The following is a 20,205-nucleotide window of genomic DNA, read 5'->3' on the forward strand; positions in this document are numbered from 1 at the left end:
TACACACATTATGCCAATCCTAACTTGGATATATCGTTCCCCACCCCTCTCCCACCTTTACTCCCTTCCCAACTATAATCCCAGCTATAATGGGCTTTTGCATGGTTATTATAACCTTATGTTTGATGTTTGATGCTTATTAGAATTGTATTGCGCACAAATACCCGAAGGTGTCTCGGCGCAGAGGATTATACATTGACCGGTTAATGTGAATGGAATCATTGATCAAAGAGCCATGTTTTCAGTTGTTTTCGGAAAATTAAGAGGATTGGACTGGTCTTAATGGTGAGAGGGAGAGTATTCCAAAGCCTCGCAGTGGCTACTAAAAAGCGTCTATCTCCCCAGGCAACTGTTCTAGTGCGAGGAAGAGGAAGAATGTAGTTAGATGCAGAGCGAAGAGACCTGCACGGAGTGTAGATCTTGAAGGCTTTTATTAGAAATTGAGGGCCCGAGTTGTGGGTGGCCTTATACGCAATACAGAGGGCCTTGAATTTTATGCGGCTCCTGACTCTAAGCCAGTGCAATTGACGTATGGCTGCAGAAACAGAATGGTATTTAGGAATGGAAAGTAGTACCCTTGCCGCAGCATTTTGGACTGATTGCAGTTTGTCCACTACCTGCTGCTGGGCATTTAGCAGGAGGGCATTGCAATAGTCCAGTTTTGAGAATATTAGAGTTGTTATCAAAGTTTTTCCTGCAGCTGGAGGTAGGTAGGGGAGTAATTTTTTATTTTTCTGAGGGTGAAAAAGGAGGATGAGATCACAGTATTAACATGATGGAGGAATGTTAATTTGGTGTCAAATATGACCCCAGGATTTCTGACCTTGGCAACCGGTACTGGCGGGGGGCCAAAGTCAGTGGGCCACCAGCTGTCTGGCCATACCGGGAACTTTGGCACTTTGTACAGGTGCAGAACACCTTTCTCTAAGACAATGATTTAAGGGGTTGGGGGGTACACACAGCTGTATGTGTGCCTGTGTATACATCTCTACCGCAGATGAAGGTGGTGGGGGATCTGGCTGGGTCAGGTCTGATAGGCAGGCAATCTCTTGAACAGATCTCACCTTTTGTAATGCACGAGCTTTGAAGCATTGGCGAAAATGTGACCCAATAGAGTTAACTTGCTTAATCAAATATTAAGTAAATCTTTCATCAGAAAAGTTATGAAGATACACAGAAGTTGGGCTTTAGTAACAAGCACTGGAAAAGCAAACAACTGGTCTCACCCATGAAGCCTACTGGAAATGTCAATGCTTGTTTTACCTAGACGGCACCCGTGCAGGCATCTTGGAATGATTTTCCTTTTGCTTTAAGAAAACTAAAAGGTGGTTGCCACATGTGCAAATGCAGACGTGCCAGCCATCACTATAATTTTTTTATAGTTTATTGGTCCAAGATCACAAATCACCATTTGGTAACAGTAAATTAAAGTATGTGCCGGATGCCACACAAGAGGATAAATGAGAGAGATGGTAGCATGTACTTTTATTTGGTACTCCCCAAAATATTTTACAAAATAAACAAATAAAAGAAAGAAGCAGGGGGGAGAAGGTAGATGGGAGAAAGGGGTAGAATGGTGAGGGATGAACGAAGTGCATAGTGGAAAGCATATAGCCAATGCAGGCGACCAAGCAGCAGTGTTTAGCTGCCAGGCCTTCGCTAAAATAAAACGATATATATTTTTTTAAATGGGGGAAGAAAATAAAGATAGTTCCTTTGCCTCAGGACTGTAAGGATAAAACTCACTGAATCAAAACACAGACCAAAATGGACCATGGAAGGGGCAAACAAGTATACGGAGGAAAGCCACTGAAATCAGGGCAATGTGATCGAGACGTGAAAGCCATAAAACAAGAGCAAGGTGTGAACACAAAGTCTACTGTAAGTCCAAACTGAATGCCAAAAGTAGGTGAGAACTAAAAAAGGCCTAGTATTCTACGGTGTTTGAGGATCCTATGCACTGCAACCCAAAAGGTATGTAAATCAAAGGCAAAACCCTGCCTTACGTATCAACAACAGAATAATATGCAACTTAAGAGTTGTGTAAATAGTGGGCCAAGTTGGAATGCACATTAGCGAAAAGAAAGAAGCACATGCTGACTAGTCAAAGTGTGCACCCAGCAGACCAATACAAAACCCACAACTGCACGGCATGTCCAAAAGCAATGAAGGGTGAAGGAGTGTTGGACCATGAGAGTAAGTTTTAAGATGATTATTGAGCAAGACAGTGGGACTATTTTTATACAAAATAAATAGGTAGAATTGAAACTATATGGGTTCTCAGGTACCTTCTGAACTCTGCTTTGATGCGTCTCTCAGCACCCAAGGTCAATTGTACACTTTCAGATCTTACGTAGCGGACTTGGAAAATACTGGACAAAGCATTTCACATTCAAACATCAAACAACTAGCTTGCCTTTAAAATACACTTACCAATAAGTATGCTGCTGATATAGATAGGCTGAATAAAATGGCTCAGAAGTGCTCCTTGGAGTCCAAGGACCTCCCATCTTACCAGTTTGTCACAAGAAGACATACTTCTCACATTACTCGTAATTTCACCTGAGCAAAATACAGATGGATAATTTTTTCCTTCTCTGGAGATATGGAGGCTTAGTTCATGATTAGCTTCATGTGCAGCAAGAGAGTGAGGATTAAGGCGTCTACAATAAAGATCAAGAAGCAGCTCATTTAAATGCAAAAAGAGAAACAAACCACTTTAAGGCGTCATAAATGAGGGGCACAGAAGATAGCGGAAACATTTCACAGAACATAATGTTCAGATTACTTGCATGTAGTCACTACAGTCCACAAATATTGAAATCTAAAGAGCGCTGTGGATTTATACCCACTTACAACCAGCAACACGGCTCAATGACATCTGAGCTAACCTGAACACGTTCAAATCCCTGCATGGTCAACTTGGTCTTTCATCTTTTCCAGGTCAATAAAACAAATACAGTTAGATTGGGTCTCCAAAACAGCAAGACAGGGGCATTATGAGCTTCATAAAAACAAATTATTTTAGCAGGTAAATACTACTGAGTCCACCCCTGCACCAGAAATGAATATGGAGTATTTCTCCCAAGCTATAAAGTAAATACCAAGAACGTATGCTCTTATAATTAGAAGGAGGGGCCAGGGACAGTTGAATTTTAATGATTAATTTTAATTATAAATTTGCAGATTACAGAAGCATCGTCAGCATTACATCTATTAGCCCCTTAACTGACAAGGCTTTTCCACCTCCAGTGCTGACCACTTTTCTTGCTATTTGGAGTACTTTGTGCTTACACCCCCATAACATGTTTTCTACATAAAGTATCCACACCAAATCTAAGCCTCCCCCCCCAAACATCTTGGTGACTCTAAAGGTACCCAGGGACCACGAAGATATCTGAAATATAGCTAGATTTTGTGTTTTATGACAAAAATGGAAAAATGTGATGTGCAAGAAAGTGTCTGTCTTTTCCCAGAAAATGGCATCAGCGAAAGGTTCGCTCCATAGAAATCGCCATCTTTCCAGCTTTCAGGAACAAGCAGAGGTGTAGCAGAAAAATACAAACTTTTCTTAAACCACAGTTTTGGCATTTTTCTAATATGTAGTCAATTTGTCCTTAATTTTTGTGCTTTCAACCTACATTCAGTTTATGGGGGGGGGGGGAACAGACGTGAAAACCATGGGTGATGCCGGAAACCTATACATTTCAGAAAAGAGAACGTTCTGAATTCAGCAAGAACCCTCAACATTTCCTGAAGAAACAGTTGAAATTAAAAAAATTATGAAATGTAGAAAAACCAGCCATTTGTGCAACGTTTCCAGCTGTAACTACTTGCTACAATGGCAGATTTTCAAAATACACACATCATTAGTTCTGCTTAACGTTCCTGAGTTGAAACTTACAATCATTGTGTACTGAGCACAGAGCAAATCCTATTGTAAAATAAAAAGTGAAAAATTGGCATGTAAAAAACTGTGTATTTCTAAAAAAGTACATTGGATACGGAGTTTAGGAGCTGTAGTTGTAAGTGAATCTCTGAATTTATGTGATTTAGAGAGCAACTTTGGGAAATATATTCTTTCTGGAACAATGGCTTACATTTGGAATTAACAAATAAAAAGCAATCCAATTGTTAACAAATGTTCTATTATTCAGTGCTCCCGCACGTCTCCAAATAAAAATGGCAACTCATTTGAGTGGGTGGGCATAGTGTCCACTAGGGCGCAAAACGCAACATGGACACATCTTTTTCCACTGAACACTTACACTGTTTTTGCAATTTGGGCAGCTGTGGATTTTGGGCCCTAGCTCAGCCAGTACCCGAGGAAACGTACCAAACCAGGACATTTCCAAGGAGGCGGCGGGTGGGGTGGAGGCAGCACCAGATCAGGTAAGTTATCTGGTCCACTGGCCTCCTGTAAATTCATGCATAAACGATCATAATGTGGGTGTAAATCACTACAATCGTCACCTCTAATGGCATCTCCATGTGGTGTAAGTGCTTACAAGAACCAAAAAACGGGTGGATCAACTGAGGACGGCTCTGTGGTAGTGGGAGATTTTTTGTCTGAACCAGACTGAACAGAGTGCCCTGGAGCTGGGTCAGAGTATGAACCCCCAGGTTGGGGTTGAGGTGGATTGGCTCGACAGACACCAGAGTTGGCAGAGGATCCACCTCTAGTAGGTTTGAGTGGTACAGACTGCACCAAAGGCGGACACACTAGCTGTAACCCAACTGGAGGCCCCTGATTATCCTTTGGAACAAAAGGTACACCAGAGTGAGCCAAAAGAGAGGCAAAAATATAAGGCATGGCCTACTGAAAGGCCTCGAGCTGTGGCAATGTCCATGGCCTGGGAATCTAAGGGAGCATAGGGGTCAACTGCGGAAGTGGGTCCTCAAGTGTGAGCAAGATAAAATTGCACCTTGACGCCCTTGAGACTTCTCTTTGGATAGAGTGGCGGGATGAGGTCGACTTCTGCTTTTTATTCTTGTGTTTCCGCTTCAACTGAGACTTAACTGAAACATTAATTGTGAAGAGGACCTATCACAGGATCAAAAAGAGTTAATGGATCCGCCACCCCCATTTAGGGCACTAGCGAGGCATGTGCTGATGTTTGCCAATGCAGAGCTTCACTTCACGGTCTCAAATCGCCTTTGGGTGCATGAGAGCACATTCCTCATATGACTTAGAGTTGTGCCCCAAGCCCAAACACCAGAGGCACATGTTGTGCGGGTCAGTCACTGACAACTGTTTACGACAGTCATGTCTTGAACCATGTGCACAATGCACACACCACATTCATTCCTCCAAAGGATCGACATAGTTATATGGGACTGGCAGAAAGATTTCAAACACAGGAGATGCTGGTAGGCTACTCAAAGCAGGAAACCGATGGGGAGAAAAAGCCTGACCTGCACAATAAAAATGTTGGTGCACTACTGTAATTCTTCTATTACCCAGGGGGAGGACAGTAGGCATTGTCCTAAAAAAGGCAAGTGTGCTTAGTTTGCCCACCCAACCAGAGACACCTCCTACCTGGTCTCACTTGATATATCATGGAAATTCATCAGAGCAATCCATGATCATAATGTGTGATAAGGTGGGGGCCCAAAACACTACTCCGAAACTGGGATGGAATCAGAGGTTTCATTGGTGCTAAGCCCACTGAGACATCCGATTAGACTGCAAAGCCTGGGCGACAAGCAGGATATATGAGACCAGTAGGCCAATGAGCCTCAAAGCCACTCTCCCCAAAACCCAGACAGGCTGAAACATTAGAATTATAGCCTGAACGCCCTGGACTTGCTGCAAAGGGAAGACCCTGAACTGGACTGTGTCCACAATAGTTCCTGTGACAGGAAGGCTCTGCGATGAGTTGGGAGCAACTTTGACATGTCAGTAGAGTATTCCAAAGATCAAGAGGTTTGCAGTTGTCTCTAGAATGTCCCTAACTGACTGTGGGAAACACACCTTCAACAACCAGTCGTCAAGGTAGGAGTAGACAGGTACCAGCAACCGCTAAAGACAGGTGGCTACCACATCCTTCACTTCTGTGAACACCCTAGGGGCGTTGCAGAGGCCAAAGAGGAGCACAGCAAATTGAAAATGTTTCTGGCTTACTCTGACACGCAAATAAAGTCTGTGGGAATACAGGATGGGAATTTAAAAGTAACCACCTTACAGATCCTAGGCCACCATACAGTAACCCAGATTCAGGGCAGATGGATAGAGTGAGCATTTCCAATCAGTCCTTCCATATGAAGTTATTCAGCTAAAGAAGACTAAAATAGAATGGACTCTATTAGCATGAGGAAATAGCTAGGTAACAACCCATCCTTTTTCCCAAGCCCAGAACCCTCACAATGTCTCTTGCAGCAAGATGGAAAGATGCTCTTCTGTGAGCTGTTCTGATGTCGGAGGAAGCTGTGGTGTGTCAGAATGATATTTGAAGACATAGCCTGCAGGACCATCTGGTGGGTCCATTTGTCAGATGTGATGGACTGCTATTCTGGGAGAAAGTGCTGGATCCTGCCACCCACCCAATTAATGTAAAATGCTAAGGGCAAGCTAAAATGCCTTGGAAGCTGTTGCCATTGGGGAGGGTAGAGAATGTAACAGAGTGGCCATGGGGCATTCACAGGGCCTGCTACTGCTACTGGGGCAGAGGGGCCTCAGTAGACTCAGAGGTGAAACTGGTCAGCAAACTGTATTTCAGGGACCAAGAGGCCTAAAGAATGCGTCATAGCTCAGCTTTTCTTAAAACGTTTTAAGCTGGAGTGAGCTTTTTTACAAAAAAGGCAAGATCCATTAAAAAGTATATCCACAGGGAAGAGGGGCCTATCCATTAAAGATGTCTGTATGTCTGCACAACCCTTAAAAACCCCAAAGAGCACAACCAAGCATGGCGCTGGTGCACCACTCTGGTGCGGACTGTTTGCCTCAGGCCTCAAAACCAGGCTAGAGCAAATGATGTATCTGGCCACATCCAGACCATCCTGAATGTTCTGAGCCATAAGGTTCCAAACTGCTTGTGCGCACCACATGTGTTGCAGTACGGAACCGATGCTTGTGGAGTCAAAGCGCAACTCCAACCGTGTTAAGAAGTTGAAAACAACCGTAATGCAAAGAATTCTACATATCTGTGACTGAGAACCTGCTGGTCAAACCACACATGAAGGTACCACACTGTTATGCAATATACAGTCACACTGAATACGGAGTCATAATACAAAAGGCAGATGCAACCAGGTTTTAAGAGCAGCAAATACCAACAATAAATCGTAAAATAACGCTGTGAGCAGAAGCACTGCAAAGCAGAGATCAAGGGGGTGTCAGACACTACAAAGAGACGCTTAAAAAAAAGCATGTCATAAACAAGAAATGGTCATCTGCTTGCCAGAACTGAATAATGAGAGCCGTATTACAGAGTTAGGCAGAGTAGCACCAGAACATGTGCCGAATGTTGTGTTTACGGAGCTGTTCATATCTGAAGTGACACCATCAAAGCTGCTAGGAGGCGGCTCAGAACAACTTAAGAGGTCTCCAGAAAAGTGAAGGGCTCTCATGCAGACCAAGAGGGTGATCGCAGTTCCATCGACTGGCCAAGCTGACCTATTGGTCAGAACAGCAAAGGGCCTTACAGATGGTATGCATGAAGCAGGTCCTGGCGGGCAGCAGATAATGTCGGAGAGGGTTCACCCTTAATATCAGCCACTTCCAGAAATGGCTATAACGCTGCAGTTTTCTTGAAACAACCACTACAGTTCGATACTGCCAAAAAGCAAAATATTTACTGTTTGGATAGAGACATTTGATGATTTTGTTAATGCACTTGAAGAACAACATACTTACCTTTGGTTACACCTTATCTGGTAGATACGGGATCTAGCCGCAGATTCCTGACCTTAAAATCCTCCCCAGGCGCCAGACTGGATCCGGAATTTCTTCTCAGCAGTACCTGTCGATAGAGGGAGTCTATGCAAAGAGGGGATCTTGGAGACAACAGAGCTCTTAGTTCGCAGAGTTGGGAGGATGAGTGGGTCGATAAGGAATCTGCAGATGTAGCCAGTCTCTACCAGATAAGGCATTATCAAAGGGAAGTAACTTGTTCATCTAATTGAGACATGTAGCCGCAGATTCCTTATCTTAGATTTGGATAACCAAGCAATACCATCAGTGGAGGAGGGGATGTGAACGAACCTCTCAAATAAAGCCCAATAGGAAAAGTTGGTCCAAAAGTAAGAAGGAACCAGAATATTCAAAAAAATTATAGGTGAAGCAACATGCTCACCTAAAGGACTGATCGCCAAAAAGGACTATAGGCAGCCGTTAGGGAGTAGAAAGTGATAAGACTTTGAGAAACACGGAATAGAATCAGTAAAAGAGGCAACCCTAAAAAAGGGATGCAACCTAAGATCAAGGGATGCAACCTAAGATCAAGGAATGCAAAGGGACCAAGGACAATAGTTCATGGAGTCGATGCTCAAAACCAAACTGAAGAGAATGCACAGCATGCTCAGCCGCAGTGAATAAAGAGCACCCATCGTTCGAGGAAACTATCCTGAGAAACAGATTTGAAAAAAAAGGGAACTCCAATCATAGAATGATGGAGAAAAGAGAAAGAGCAATGATTGCCGAAGAGCATGGCTAGAAAAACAATAATAACGGTTAATGAAACCGCTCTCACAGTGAGAACCTTGATAGATAGACAAGGCATCATCTGGAAAATGTAACAGAGACGCTTACAAAAGAAGAAAGAAAAGAGACAAATACAACCAAGAAGGATGAACCAGGTCACCAAGAAGGGTGCAGGTAAAATGCAGTGACATACACCATATAGAAGGCCAGGCAACCATATGTGCAATAAACAAATATATACCCGAAGTAAAAGGCATCTACAAGAGAACCATTAGAGAGATAGGTATATACATGCAGATAAATAGTCATCCAAGATGAATGTATATAAGGATCAACAAGCATATATATTCCACCAGACACAAGTCATACAGGGTACAGCAAAAGTATATGTGTGAAAATACATTTAGGAAAGAAAATATTAATATGGACCTAAATCAGGAGACAATTAAACAATGCATATAAATGTCAGAGAAAGTAAAATTAACTGTATTTGAAGTTTTTTATTGAGTTTAATACTAAGTTAAATATTTAGGCATCAAATTCATCCTTAAACACTTCCATGAAATTCATATTCAAATTAGAAGAAAAGCACCTGCAGCAAGCAGAAACACCACACCAGGTGTAACCCTTGAATGGAGAGAAGTACTCCGCCCTCTGAAAGCCGATAGGAGCCGAAACAAGGGGAAACAAATTGGCCCTGACAAACCTAGTACAACAGAGTTAGGACTCCGTACCACCAGGATTAGCTCTGAACCGGCATAAGGCCAAGTCAGAATGCAAGCTGAAAAGGGAGGTGCCACCAAAAGGCATGTCAAAGTAGTTTGCAAAGCCTCCAAAAACCTGGAAGTACGCGACCATGCACAACGATTTAGAGCTACGGAGAGGCCATAGCTCGACTAACAGAATTGGTAGTATCCATACCACAGTGGATGCTAAGTGTGGCAGGTTGTTGCCTTTTTCGTACCAATGGAACAATACCATTCCAGGCTGCCTCCGGAAGGGGGGAGAGGGGGGAGAAGGGGGCCAAGAGGCGCTCCACTGAGTCCCACAAAGTGGGGGAGAAGCAGGCGAGGACACAAGAAATGCTAACAGATCGCAGGGCAGAGCTAGAAGATGAAATACTCCTAACACAAGGGTAAAATTTCATGGCTTCTCTTTCTAGAGGGACAGGAGGGATACAATCAATAATTTGGGTGGCTAAAGCAGTCTGTACCACAAAGCTCTGGTGATGTCTAAGGAGACAGAACGGATTGCTGGGGCATGGCGATGCCTGTGAGTATTTGAGTGATCATCAGGGAGTCTTGTTTTAGGTTCAGCCCAAGCACCCAACAGGATATCCAAAAGACAGTCACTATAAGTAAGGACAAGCTCTACGTTAGACTTGTCAGGATGTAGAATGCCAAGTGAAGGGACTGTTGACAATTCCACAGAAGGAAGTTGTAAATCCAGTACAACTGAGAACCGTGGTGGACTCAGGCCTGGATACTTCAATAGAAGAGTGGGGACCAGCGGTAGGCAATAAAGGCAGGAGGCATAGCGACTTTGACCACCTAAGCAGAGCCTTCCCTCAGGACGTTGGAGAATGACTCCCGCGAGAACGACTCCCTGGGTGGACGTGCGGTCTGTTTGTAGAGCGTGTACGGAACCGAGGGCAACAAGACTACTTCGATGATAGACATTCTCACAGCAAGGAGCTTCATGCGAGGTTCTCGTCACGCCTTCCATCGGAGCAGACGACAAGAGCCCAAATTGAAGTCAAGGTGCTCACCCAGACACCAGCTGTAAACCGAGCGAGGGTCCATGGCGGACATTTGTCATCGATAGGACTCATAAGGCTTGAACCCGATGACAAGGGTAGAAAAGGGCACACTGCTCTTTTAACAAAAAAACATTAAGTAGGCCGAAAAAAGACAGGCGGAACTGCAGTGCTGATCCGTGTTGCTAGAGCAGAAAGGAAGGCACAGACATCAGTGTGTCGGGGAAGGGCTCATATGGACTTAGTTGACATCACTTTAGGGAGACATCACTATTGGAGTCGCTCAACACCCTCCACTGACGCGCAGATATACTGTTGCACAAGTTACTACTTGTGTAACGATATATCTGTAAGAGACATTAGTTAGTGATAGATTCCTTACCTTAGAATATCCCCAGGCGTCAGACTGGATCCGGAAATTTTTGCGTAGCAATAACCCTGCGCGTCGGTAGGCATCGTCCGCGGCCGTCGTCGTTAGCGCCGGAATGACGTCGTCGGAGTACTAAGACGCCGCCCAAGCGCGCTGACGTCAGTTCTGATACACAGCTTTTCCGCGCCAGATACGCAGAGCCATGATAGAACCAACACTGGTGCCAAGAAACTAGGGCCCTGAAAGGGGATGACCTTAACCCTAGATATCGGTTCGCAGAACGGGGAGGATGGGTGGGTCGGTAAGGAATCTAATACTAACTAATGTCTCTTACAGATATATCGTTACACAAGTAGTAACTTGTGCATCTGAAAGAGACACGTTAGTGATAGATTCCTTACCTTAGAATAGATACCCCAGCAATAACAACCCCGGTGGTGGGTCTGCGAACCAATAATCACACCAGAAAGTCCTGGAGGACGGAACGGCCACAGAAGCCATCCCTCCGGACTTGGCTGACCAGGCAATAGTGTCTTGCAAACGTTTGCAGAGAGGCCCACGTAGCTGCCTGGCAAATGTCCTGCAAGGGCACTCCTCGGCCCAGGGCAGTGGTAGTCGCCGTGGCCCGAGTGGAATGAGCCCGCAATCCAACAGGGGGCTCCTTCTTAGCCAAGGAGTAACACGCCTGGATACACAAGATGATCCACCGAGAGATGGTCCGCTTGTGCACCGCCTTTCCCTTCTTAGCGCCCACGTAACCAACAAAGAGTTGGTCATCCACCCGGAACTGGCATGTGCGATCCAGATAGTAAGAGAGCGCACGTTTTGGGTCCAGACGGTGGAGCCTCTCATCCTCTTTCGAGGGATGCGGAGGGGAAAAGAAGGTGGGCAAGGTAATGGACTGCCCGATGTGGAAGGCCGTGACAACCTTGGGCAGGAAAGAGGGTCTTGTCCGCAACACAACCTTGTCCGGATGGACAGAGAGGAAAGGAGGTGTGGAAGAAAGAGCCTGGAGCTCACTCACTCTCCTGGCAGAGGTGATGGCAACCAGGAAAGCAGTCTTCAAAGTAAGAAGACGGAGAGGACAGTTATGGAGTGGCTCAAAGGAGGCGCACATCAGGTAAGTAAGTACAAGGTTCAAGTCCGACTGGGGCATCACGAAAGTAACAGGAGGGAACATGTGTGTGATGCCCTTCAAAAACCTTTTTCAAGGCACAAGGGTTGAGGCAAAAGACAGCACCTGCTTCCACCTGTGGCTCAAAGGTTATAGTGATGGTGCTCAAGATACCAAGGAACACAACCCTGTCTGTTCCTTCATGGGCAAGGCCCAAAATATGCAATCAAAAATATGGAATCGGCACCCATCAAAAAAATAATATTTTTTTTAGACAGTCTCTGATAACTTCAATGTCCGTAAGAAGCAAAGTCTTGAAATAAATAGGTCCGGACTGATGCAAAATTTCTTATTCAAATCTTTATTGTGGTAATCCAAGACAGGAAAAAATCCAAGAACACAAGTGGATTTCCCTTCTTAGCCAACGCGTTTCGTCTCTAAATTGAGACTTCTTCAGGGCTCAAAGATCTGTATTTATCAAAATCAGTGCAGCAAAGTAAGGTACCTTGAGAGTAGCAGGTTAAAGTGAGTTCTGTCTATATCGTACTTTGTCTTGCTAACACAAAAAGAGGCATGGTAGCCAGAAGAGAATCACGCATCACCGGTCGAACAGCATCCCTTCAAAAACCTATTTACAATTGGGGACTTGAACAAGGAAGGCTGATCAGGTAGCCGTAAGAAGGCGGAAAGGGCAGAAAGGTACCCCTTGATATTGCCCAGAGCAGAGCCCTGCTGGGCAAGAGAAAGAAGGAAGAGGAAAACCTCAGAAAGGGGTGCAGAGAGTGGATCCACAGCCTTTGCTGTGCGCACCATGCCACAAAATTGTTCCACCTGCAGGCGTATACCGACTTTGTGGAGGGACGCCTGGCTGCCAGAATGACATTACAGACTTCAGGAGGCAAGTCAAATGGCCTCAACTGTCGCCGCTCAATCTCCAAGCTTGTAGGTGGAAACTGGACAGGTTTGGGTAGAGGACCGTCCCCTGCTGCTGCGACAGAAGGTCCTCCTGAAGAGGCAGACGAATCGGGGGATCGACTGACATGCTGAGTAGCTCGGGATACCAGTATCTTCGTGCCCAGTCCGGAGCCACAAGGATAACCTGGGCCCGGTCGCGCCTGATCTTCTTCAGCACTCTGGGCAGAAGTGGTATAGGCGGAAAGGCGTACAATAGGCCGCAACTCCACTCGCAACGAAAAGCGTCTCCGAGCGAGTGCCACCTTGGAAATTCCAACGCGCAGAACTGATGACATTGCGCGTTCTCTTCTGTGGCGAATAGATCTAACCAAGGCTCTCCCCACTGCTGAAAGAGACCTTGCGCCACGTCCGAGTTCAGACGCCATTCGTGATCCATCATGCACCGACGGCTGAGTTCGTCCGCCCTGGCGTTCAGAGAACCTGCCAGGTGTTGAACCACCAGGGTCACGCCCTGATGTTCCAGCCACTGCCAGAGGCGCAGAGCCTCCTGGCACAGGGTCCACGACCCCACCCAGCCCTGGTTGCAGTACCACATGGCGGTGGTGTTGTCCGTGAACACCTGCACTACACTCCCCCGGACAGAGGGGAGGAATGCCTTCTGTGCAAGTCGGATTGCCCGCAGCTCCAGAAGGTTGATGTGGAGCTGTGACTCCACCGGAGACCAGAGGCCTCTGATCTCCGCCTCTCCCATGTGGCCCCCCCAACCCAGGACGGACGCGTCTGTCACAACCACTTGCTCCGGGTGGGGTAGGGAGAGGGATCTGCCACTGACCCAATTGCGGTCCGTGAGCCACCACTGCAACTGTCTTGCAGTGCCCTCCGAGATCAAGACATGATCGGACAAGTTGCCCTGATGCTGGGCCCACTGAAACTTCAGGTCCCACTGCAGAGCCCGCATCCGCCACTGGGAGTGATGCACCAGAAGGATGCAGGAGGCCATCAGCCCCAGAAGCCGCAGCGTCAACCTGATCGAGACTCGGGATAAAGGCTGAAAGATCGGAATCAGAGCCTGAATATCCCGAACCCGCTGTTCGGGAGGATAAACCCGAAACTGCGCAGAGTCTAGAACCGCCCTGATGAAGAGGAGCTTCTGAGAGGGACACAGGTGTGACTTCGGCACGTTGATGGAGAACCCCAGCAAGTGCAGGAGGTCGGCCGTAGTTTGGAGGTGGCTGATGACTGTCTGGGGCGAGCCCGCCTTCAACAACCAGTCATCGAGGTAGAGGAAGACTGACACCCCTAACCTGCGCAGATGAGCTGCGACCACAGTCATCACTTTCGTGAACACCCGTGGGGCGCTGGTAAGGCCGAAGGGGAGCACGGTAAACTGAAAGTGCTCGTGGCCTACCGTGAACCGCAGGTAACGCCGGTGAGCCGGCAGAACGGGGATGTGAAAATAAGCGTCCTGCAAGTCCAACGCTACCATCCAGTCTCCAGGGTAGCTAAGACCTGAGCCAAAGTCAGCATCTTGAACTTCTCCTTCCGGAGGAAGCCGTTGACGTTCCGTAGGCCCAAGATAGGGCGTAGGCCCCCTTTGCCCTTCTTGGGTACCAGAAAGTACTGGGAGTAACAACCACACCCTACTTTCAGCCCAGGAACGCGCTCGATGGCCCCCTTGGCCAAGAAGGCCGTGACTTCCTCTTGCAGAAGTTGCAAGTGATCCCCCGACACGCAGTAGAATTGTGGTGGCATGGCTGGAGGGGTCGCCTTGAAGGGGAGGGAGTAGCCCCTTCGGACGATTTGCAGCACCCACCTGTCCGACGTGACAGTACGCCAGTGGAAGAGGTGATGGCCAACCCTGCCCCCCACTGGCGTCACATGTGCCTGAAAGCACGGACTAGGAGGGTTTTGAGGCACGCGCTGCGGGGGAAGGTGTGGACTGGCCCCACCGTTGTCCCCGACCGCCACCACAGCACGTGTGGGGGCGCCCCTTCCATGGCCACGAAAGGAGCGAAAGGCACCCGATTGCTGGCGTGGGGCCAAGAGGCCCAAGGACTTGGCAGTAGCCCTGGAGTCCTTAAAACGCTCAAGCGCATGGTCTGCCTTGTCGCCAAAGAGGCGACGGCCATCGAACGGCATGTCCAGAAGAGTGGCCTGGACATCGGCCGAAAAGTTGGCTGACCTCAACCCGGCGTGGCGTCGAACCGCCACCGTCGTTGCCATCGCCCTGCCCAGTGAGTCCGTGGTATCCAGCCCACACCGGACGGAATATCGCGCTTCATCTCGACCCTCCTCAAGGGCTTGGGCGAGTTTTGCCCAGACCTCCTCCGGACATTGTGGCAGCACTTCCGCGATCGTGTCCCACAGGGTGTGGGTGTAGCGGCCCAAGAGGCATGCGGTATTGACTGACCGCAGTCCCAAACTCATGGACGAGAACACTTTCTTCCCGAATTGTTCATACCTCTTGGATTCGCGATCGGGCGGAGCCGCCGGGAAAGCGGTCTGGGAAGTGGAGGCCTGGATGACCAGGCTCTCGGGGGTGGGATGGATGGACAAAAAGCAAGAGTCGCCCGGGGCCGGGCGGTAGCGTCTGGCCACGTTCCTATCCACAGGCGGACCTGTGGCGGGCTTGGACCAAGTGCCCACAAGAATGTCACACAAGGCCTCATTAAATGGCAGCAGAGGCTCAGTGGAGCTTGCCTGCTGTTTAAGGACCTCAGTGAGGTTAGTCCTCACGGCCGCGACGGGGAGCTCAAGGTGTAAGGCCTTGGCCGCCTGCGTCAACACTACACTGTAAGCAGCCCCCTCCTCCGTAGCCACGGTGGGAGGGGAGACAAATCCAGTGTCTGGCGAAGTGTCAAGTCCACTGGCCTCCCCAAACTCATATGTCCAGTCCTGTTGAGACTGGCATTCCTGTGCCAGAGGGTCCACAGACCCCTCCCAATCACCCTTGTCACCCATCTCCTGCAGATCAGGGTCAACAGACGGGGCCGGTTCGTGGATATAGAAATCTCCAAACGCCGTTGAGAGCGGTGCCCAACGGCGCCGGACCGAGGGTAAGATCGGGGATGGCATCCGTAGTGGGCGCCGGGGGCGACACCCGCAGGGCCGGGGCCGGTGAGGTCGACCGGCGACGACCCGGAAGCAGATCCAGTGAGGGCCTGCGGCGCCGTGACCTAAGTCGCCGGTGGCGTCAGGGCCGAAGCACCCGACGGCGTCGGAGCCGAAGCACCCGTCCCGCTTGGCCCTCCAGCCGGGGCCGATGGGCCCGGAGGTGCCACGGAACCCGGCTGAGGAGGGAAGGACCTCATGGCCATGAGGTACCGCTCGACCTCCTCTGGCGTCGCATCATGCCCAGGAACCCGAAGGTGTGGGGCAGACGGCGATGTCCGCGACTCCGTCGGAGCCGCGTGGGTGGTGTCACCCGAACCCCCGGCCGCATCGCGCGAGCGTCAGGGTGGGTCGGAGGAACGATGACAACTCCCGGAGCTGCGAGGACTCCGACCCCGCGACCGGTCCCTCGACCTCCTGTGGGACCGGGACCTGCCGCGGCGCTGGGCCGACTGCCGGAGCTCAAGTCGCTTGCGGGACCGCTCCCGCCTAGCTTTAGACGTCAGGGTCCGGCAGTCGGAGCAGGTGCGGTCATCGTGGTCGAGGCCTAAACACTTGAGGCACCGGCGATGGGGGTCGGTAACCGACATCAGTCGGTCGCACTTGGAACAGGGTTTAAGCCCGGGCATCCCTACCGGCACCGTCGGAGTCGAAAACTCGAGTAGAGAAATGTTCAAAAGATCAAAAAAGTTTCGTCAAAAAATGACTAAGGGGTAGAGCTTATCCGGATCTGCGCTAGCTGGCGCGGAAAAAAGAATAACTGACGTCAGCGTGCATGGGCGGCGTCTAAGTACTCCGGCGACGTCATTCCGGCGCTAATGACGCCAACGGACGCGGAGCCGTGGACGACGCCTGCCGGCGCGCAGGGGTATTGCTACGCAAAATTTTCCGGATCCAGTCTGATGCCTGGGGATATTCTAAGGTAAGGAATCTATCACTAACGTGTCTCTTTCAGATACCTAAGAACCTTTGACCTCACATCAGGGTACTGGCAAGCTCTCCCTTACAGATGGAGCAAAGGAAAGGTCAGCCTTCTCCATTCCTGAGGGCCACTACCAGTTCTGTGTGATGCCCTTTGGGCTCAAGAACGCCCCTGCCACTTTTCAGCGGCTGGTGAACCAGATCCTCTCCGGGATGGAGGCCTTCTCTGCTGCCTATCTTGATGACATCGCTGTCTTCAGCAGCAGCTGGGAGGACCATTTGTGTCACCTTCAGGCTGGCCTACAAGCCCTAAAGCAGGCTGGCTTGACGATCAAGGCCAGCAAATGCCAGATTGGGCAGGGGTCAGTAGTGTACCTAGGCCACCTGGTGGGCAGGGGTAAGGTGGAGCCCCTCCAGGCTAAGACTGAAACTATCATGGCCTGGGAGCCCCCCCAAGACCCAAACCGAGGTCCAAGCTTTTCTGGGCCTCACAGGATACTACCGTCGCTTTGTCAAGGGATATGGCACAATTGTGGCTCCCTTGACTGAGCTTACATCCAAGAAACATCCCCGACGGGTCATTTGGACGGAGGCGTGTCAACGAGCTTTTGACACCCCAAAGCAAGCTATGTGCGCCGCTCCTGTCCTAAGGGCCCCTGACTTTTCCAAGGAGTTTATTGTCCAAACGGATGCATCAGAGCATGGCATTGGGGCAGTGTTATCGCAACTCAATGAGGAGGGTCTGGACCAACCTGTGGTCTTTTTTATCAAGGAGACTACTTCCCTGGGAACAGAGGTGGAGTGAGATTGAGCGGGAAGCTTTTGCGGTGGTATGAGCTCTGAAGAAGTTGCGGCCATACCTATTTGGCTCGCACTTCCTTGTTCAGACTGACCACCGGCCCCTTCGTTGGTTGATGCAAATGAGGGGCGAGAATCCCAAGCTGCTAAGGTGGTCCATCTCCCTACAGGGAATGGACTTCAGGGTGGAACATCGGCCGGGAGTGGACCACGCCAATGCAAAAGGTCTCTCAAGGTATTTCCGCCTTAGTGATGAGAACTCCCAAGGGGTTGGGTAGCTCTCCCCACTTTCAGCTGGGGGGGACGCGTGTTAGACCTGTCAGCCCTTTGGGTGGTCCCTCCTTATTTTTTCCCCCTTTTTGCCTTCCATTTTTTTGTGTCCACGGTAATTTTTTTGGGTGTTGACCGTAGGTCTCTGGGCGCCTCATTATTACCTATTAGTAATGAAGTGCAGGTGCTCCTCTAAAATGGAGGAAGGTTCTCTCTCACAAAATGGTGGCCTACCAACTGTCAAAGATTTACCTCAGACTTTGGCCCATAGGTTAGTATTAGAAAGATCTGGAACCTTCCGGCCCATTCTAGTGACCTGGGCTAGAATATATAAGGTCAGAACCTAGGCGGCCGTGTTGTGCACTGTGGGCTGGCTGGAGGATAGGGTGCTAAGGGGATTGACTTCTCCGAGGGGTTGCTGTCTTGCTGCTGACGTTACCCCCCCTACCTACCGATCTGGCCCCACCTTAGATATCATACTTCTGAATCTGGCTCAGGTGTCTCCACATTAAAGGAGAGAGGGGGCCGTCAAACCCCCCACCCCCCGAATTATCCCTGAATGAATACTGGAGGTTGTGCTGATTGGAGAGTCTGAAATGGGGACACTGTCTGGCTGCATCTTCCAAGTAGAGACTGTGAAGATATTACGCCCCCCTCTCTTTATCCAGCGAACCATTACTGACGGGGATACCATAAGGTAGTAAACAACGAATGCCTGCCCGGAATCACCTGTGCTGAGGAGCGCTGGGACGCCGACCTGTTGCTGATCCCTTGGAACATTTCTGTAGGGGCGCAGCAGCAGAGAAGAGTTATTCACCCTGTGTCATCAGGCTGGGGGCTTCCTCCGGTGGGGCACTGCGACTTCCTCTCTGCGTGAGGGGGAAATTGGCAATTGGGCGACTGCCTTGTTGAGGAGAACCTCGCTGTGGGGGGGGGGGGGGGGGGCACCGAGTGTAGTGTCCTTCATCCTGCGCAAGCTCAGTGGAAGGCTTGGCTTCCTCACGGTGAAGACGACGTCGCGCTGAAGTGTCCTCCCTCCCGCGCAGGCCCAGTGTTGGGCTTGGCGTCTTCGGGGGAGAGGCGGACCTACGACCGAGTGTAGAGTTGCTGCCGGAAGGGGTTCCCAAGCCTCGGCAGCCTTGCCGGGGTACGTCAACTGAGGCGCTCCACTCCTGAGCAGGTCTGGAATGGGGGTTTGCCCCGCCTTCCAGGGGGCAGATAATATCGCCGAGAGCCTGACGGCAAGAATGGAAGCTGCGGTGAGAGTTAAAATGTATTAATAAGTCTTCGAGCCTACAAGTAAGCTGGGATTTGGGGCTGGTGCGGGACACAAACGCTGTGAATTCATTGCCGGGCCTGATGGTGGGCCTAGTTCCCTGATTCCTGGTGGTGAGGTAACGTGAACCAGGGGTACTTAAAACTAAGAGAACCATTTCGCAGAAGCGAGGGTCCTGATTAACATAAAACTTCTGTCTGACCTTGATTACAACTAATCAGAAGCCAGGGAATTATAAGGTTTTCACTCAAGTACCTGCTTACTGACCGAGGTTAATGCATGTTCTTGCTCCACCGGGTGGGGGTTAGTAATTCTGGTTTCTGTTATATATATATATATACATATATGCAAATACCAACCTTAGGAAAGGGAATATGTGATAATGTTTCATTACTGGATAATGCGCAAACTTGTTTCACTGTATAGAAGCACCTGTCATGCTAGTGGTCTTAATCAAACTGCAAGGTGACTACCTGGGAATTGGAGTACTAAATGAAATTGCGGAGCTCCTTTCTTCTGTTAGAAAAAATTCTTTAACTGATGTAATGTCAAGCTCGTATTGATGCAAATAATCAAATGTGGAAGTATTTGATGCGCTAAAGTTTTGCGCTACTGTGGGATTAATTCCATCTAAAGATTTTTATAAAGCATTCCATATTTTTCTAACAAGGTGTGCTGTCATTTTTAGTGGATGGGCGCTGAATTGCTGCGATGAGTGTGACGCAAGCATAGCACAATTGCCTTAGAGATAGGTCTTACCACCTCGAGCCAGGCTACCCTAAGTGGACCGGTGACCTCGGGCCCAACATTTATTATGAACAATACATCTTCAACCAAGAATGTCAGAAAGTTGGTGAAATCATTGATGAATTTGTAAAGCGACTCTACACTCACATTGTAAGTTCAATGAATTTAATGATGAAGAAGCTAAGCATCAGTTATTGACGGATGCTTGTCAGATTCATTCAGAAGACTAATGCTGGAGGGCGTGCTGAGGCACAAGCTGCTAACATAGAGGCCGGACATGCGTGTG

The 20,205-nt window shown here is 49.0% G+C and overlaps 1 protein-coding gene across 5 annotated transcripts in view; it reads right to left on the bottom strand.

Moving 5' to 3' along the window:
* Positions 1-20,205, bottom strand: part of ADAD1 (adenosine deaminase domain containing 1) — a 1,111,472-nt gene that overhangs the window by 272,435 nt on the left and 818,832 nt on the right. For all 5 annotated transcript variants that reach the window (XM_078676822.1, XM_078676823.1, XM_078676824.1 and 2 more), the window contains one exon: positions 2,434-2,663. In XM_078676822.1, the coding sequence (XP_078532948.1) occupies positions 2,434-2,663 (230 nt within the window). The remainder of the gene's footprint in view (positions 1-2,433; positions 2,664-20,205) is intronic.

Source organism: Lissotriton helveticus, chromosome 2_1 (assembly GCF_964261635.1).
Source record: "Lissotriton helveticus chromosome 2_1, aLisHel1.1, whole genome shotgun sequence".
Lineage (NCBI taxonomy): Eukaryota > Metazoa > Chordata > Amphibia > Caudata > Salamandridae > Lissotriton > Lissotriton helveticus.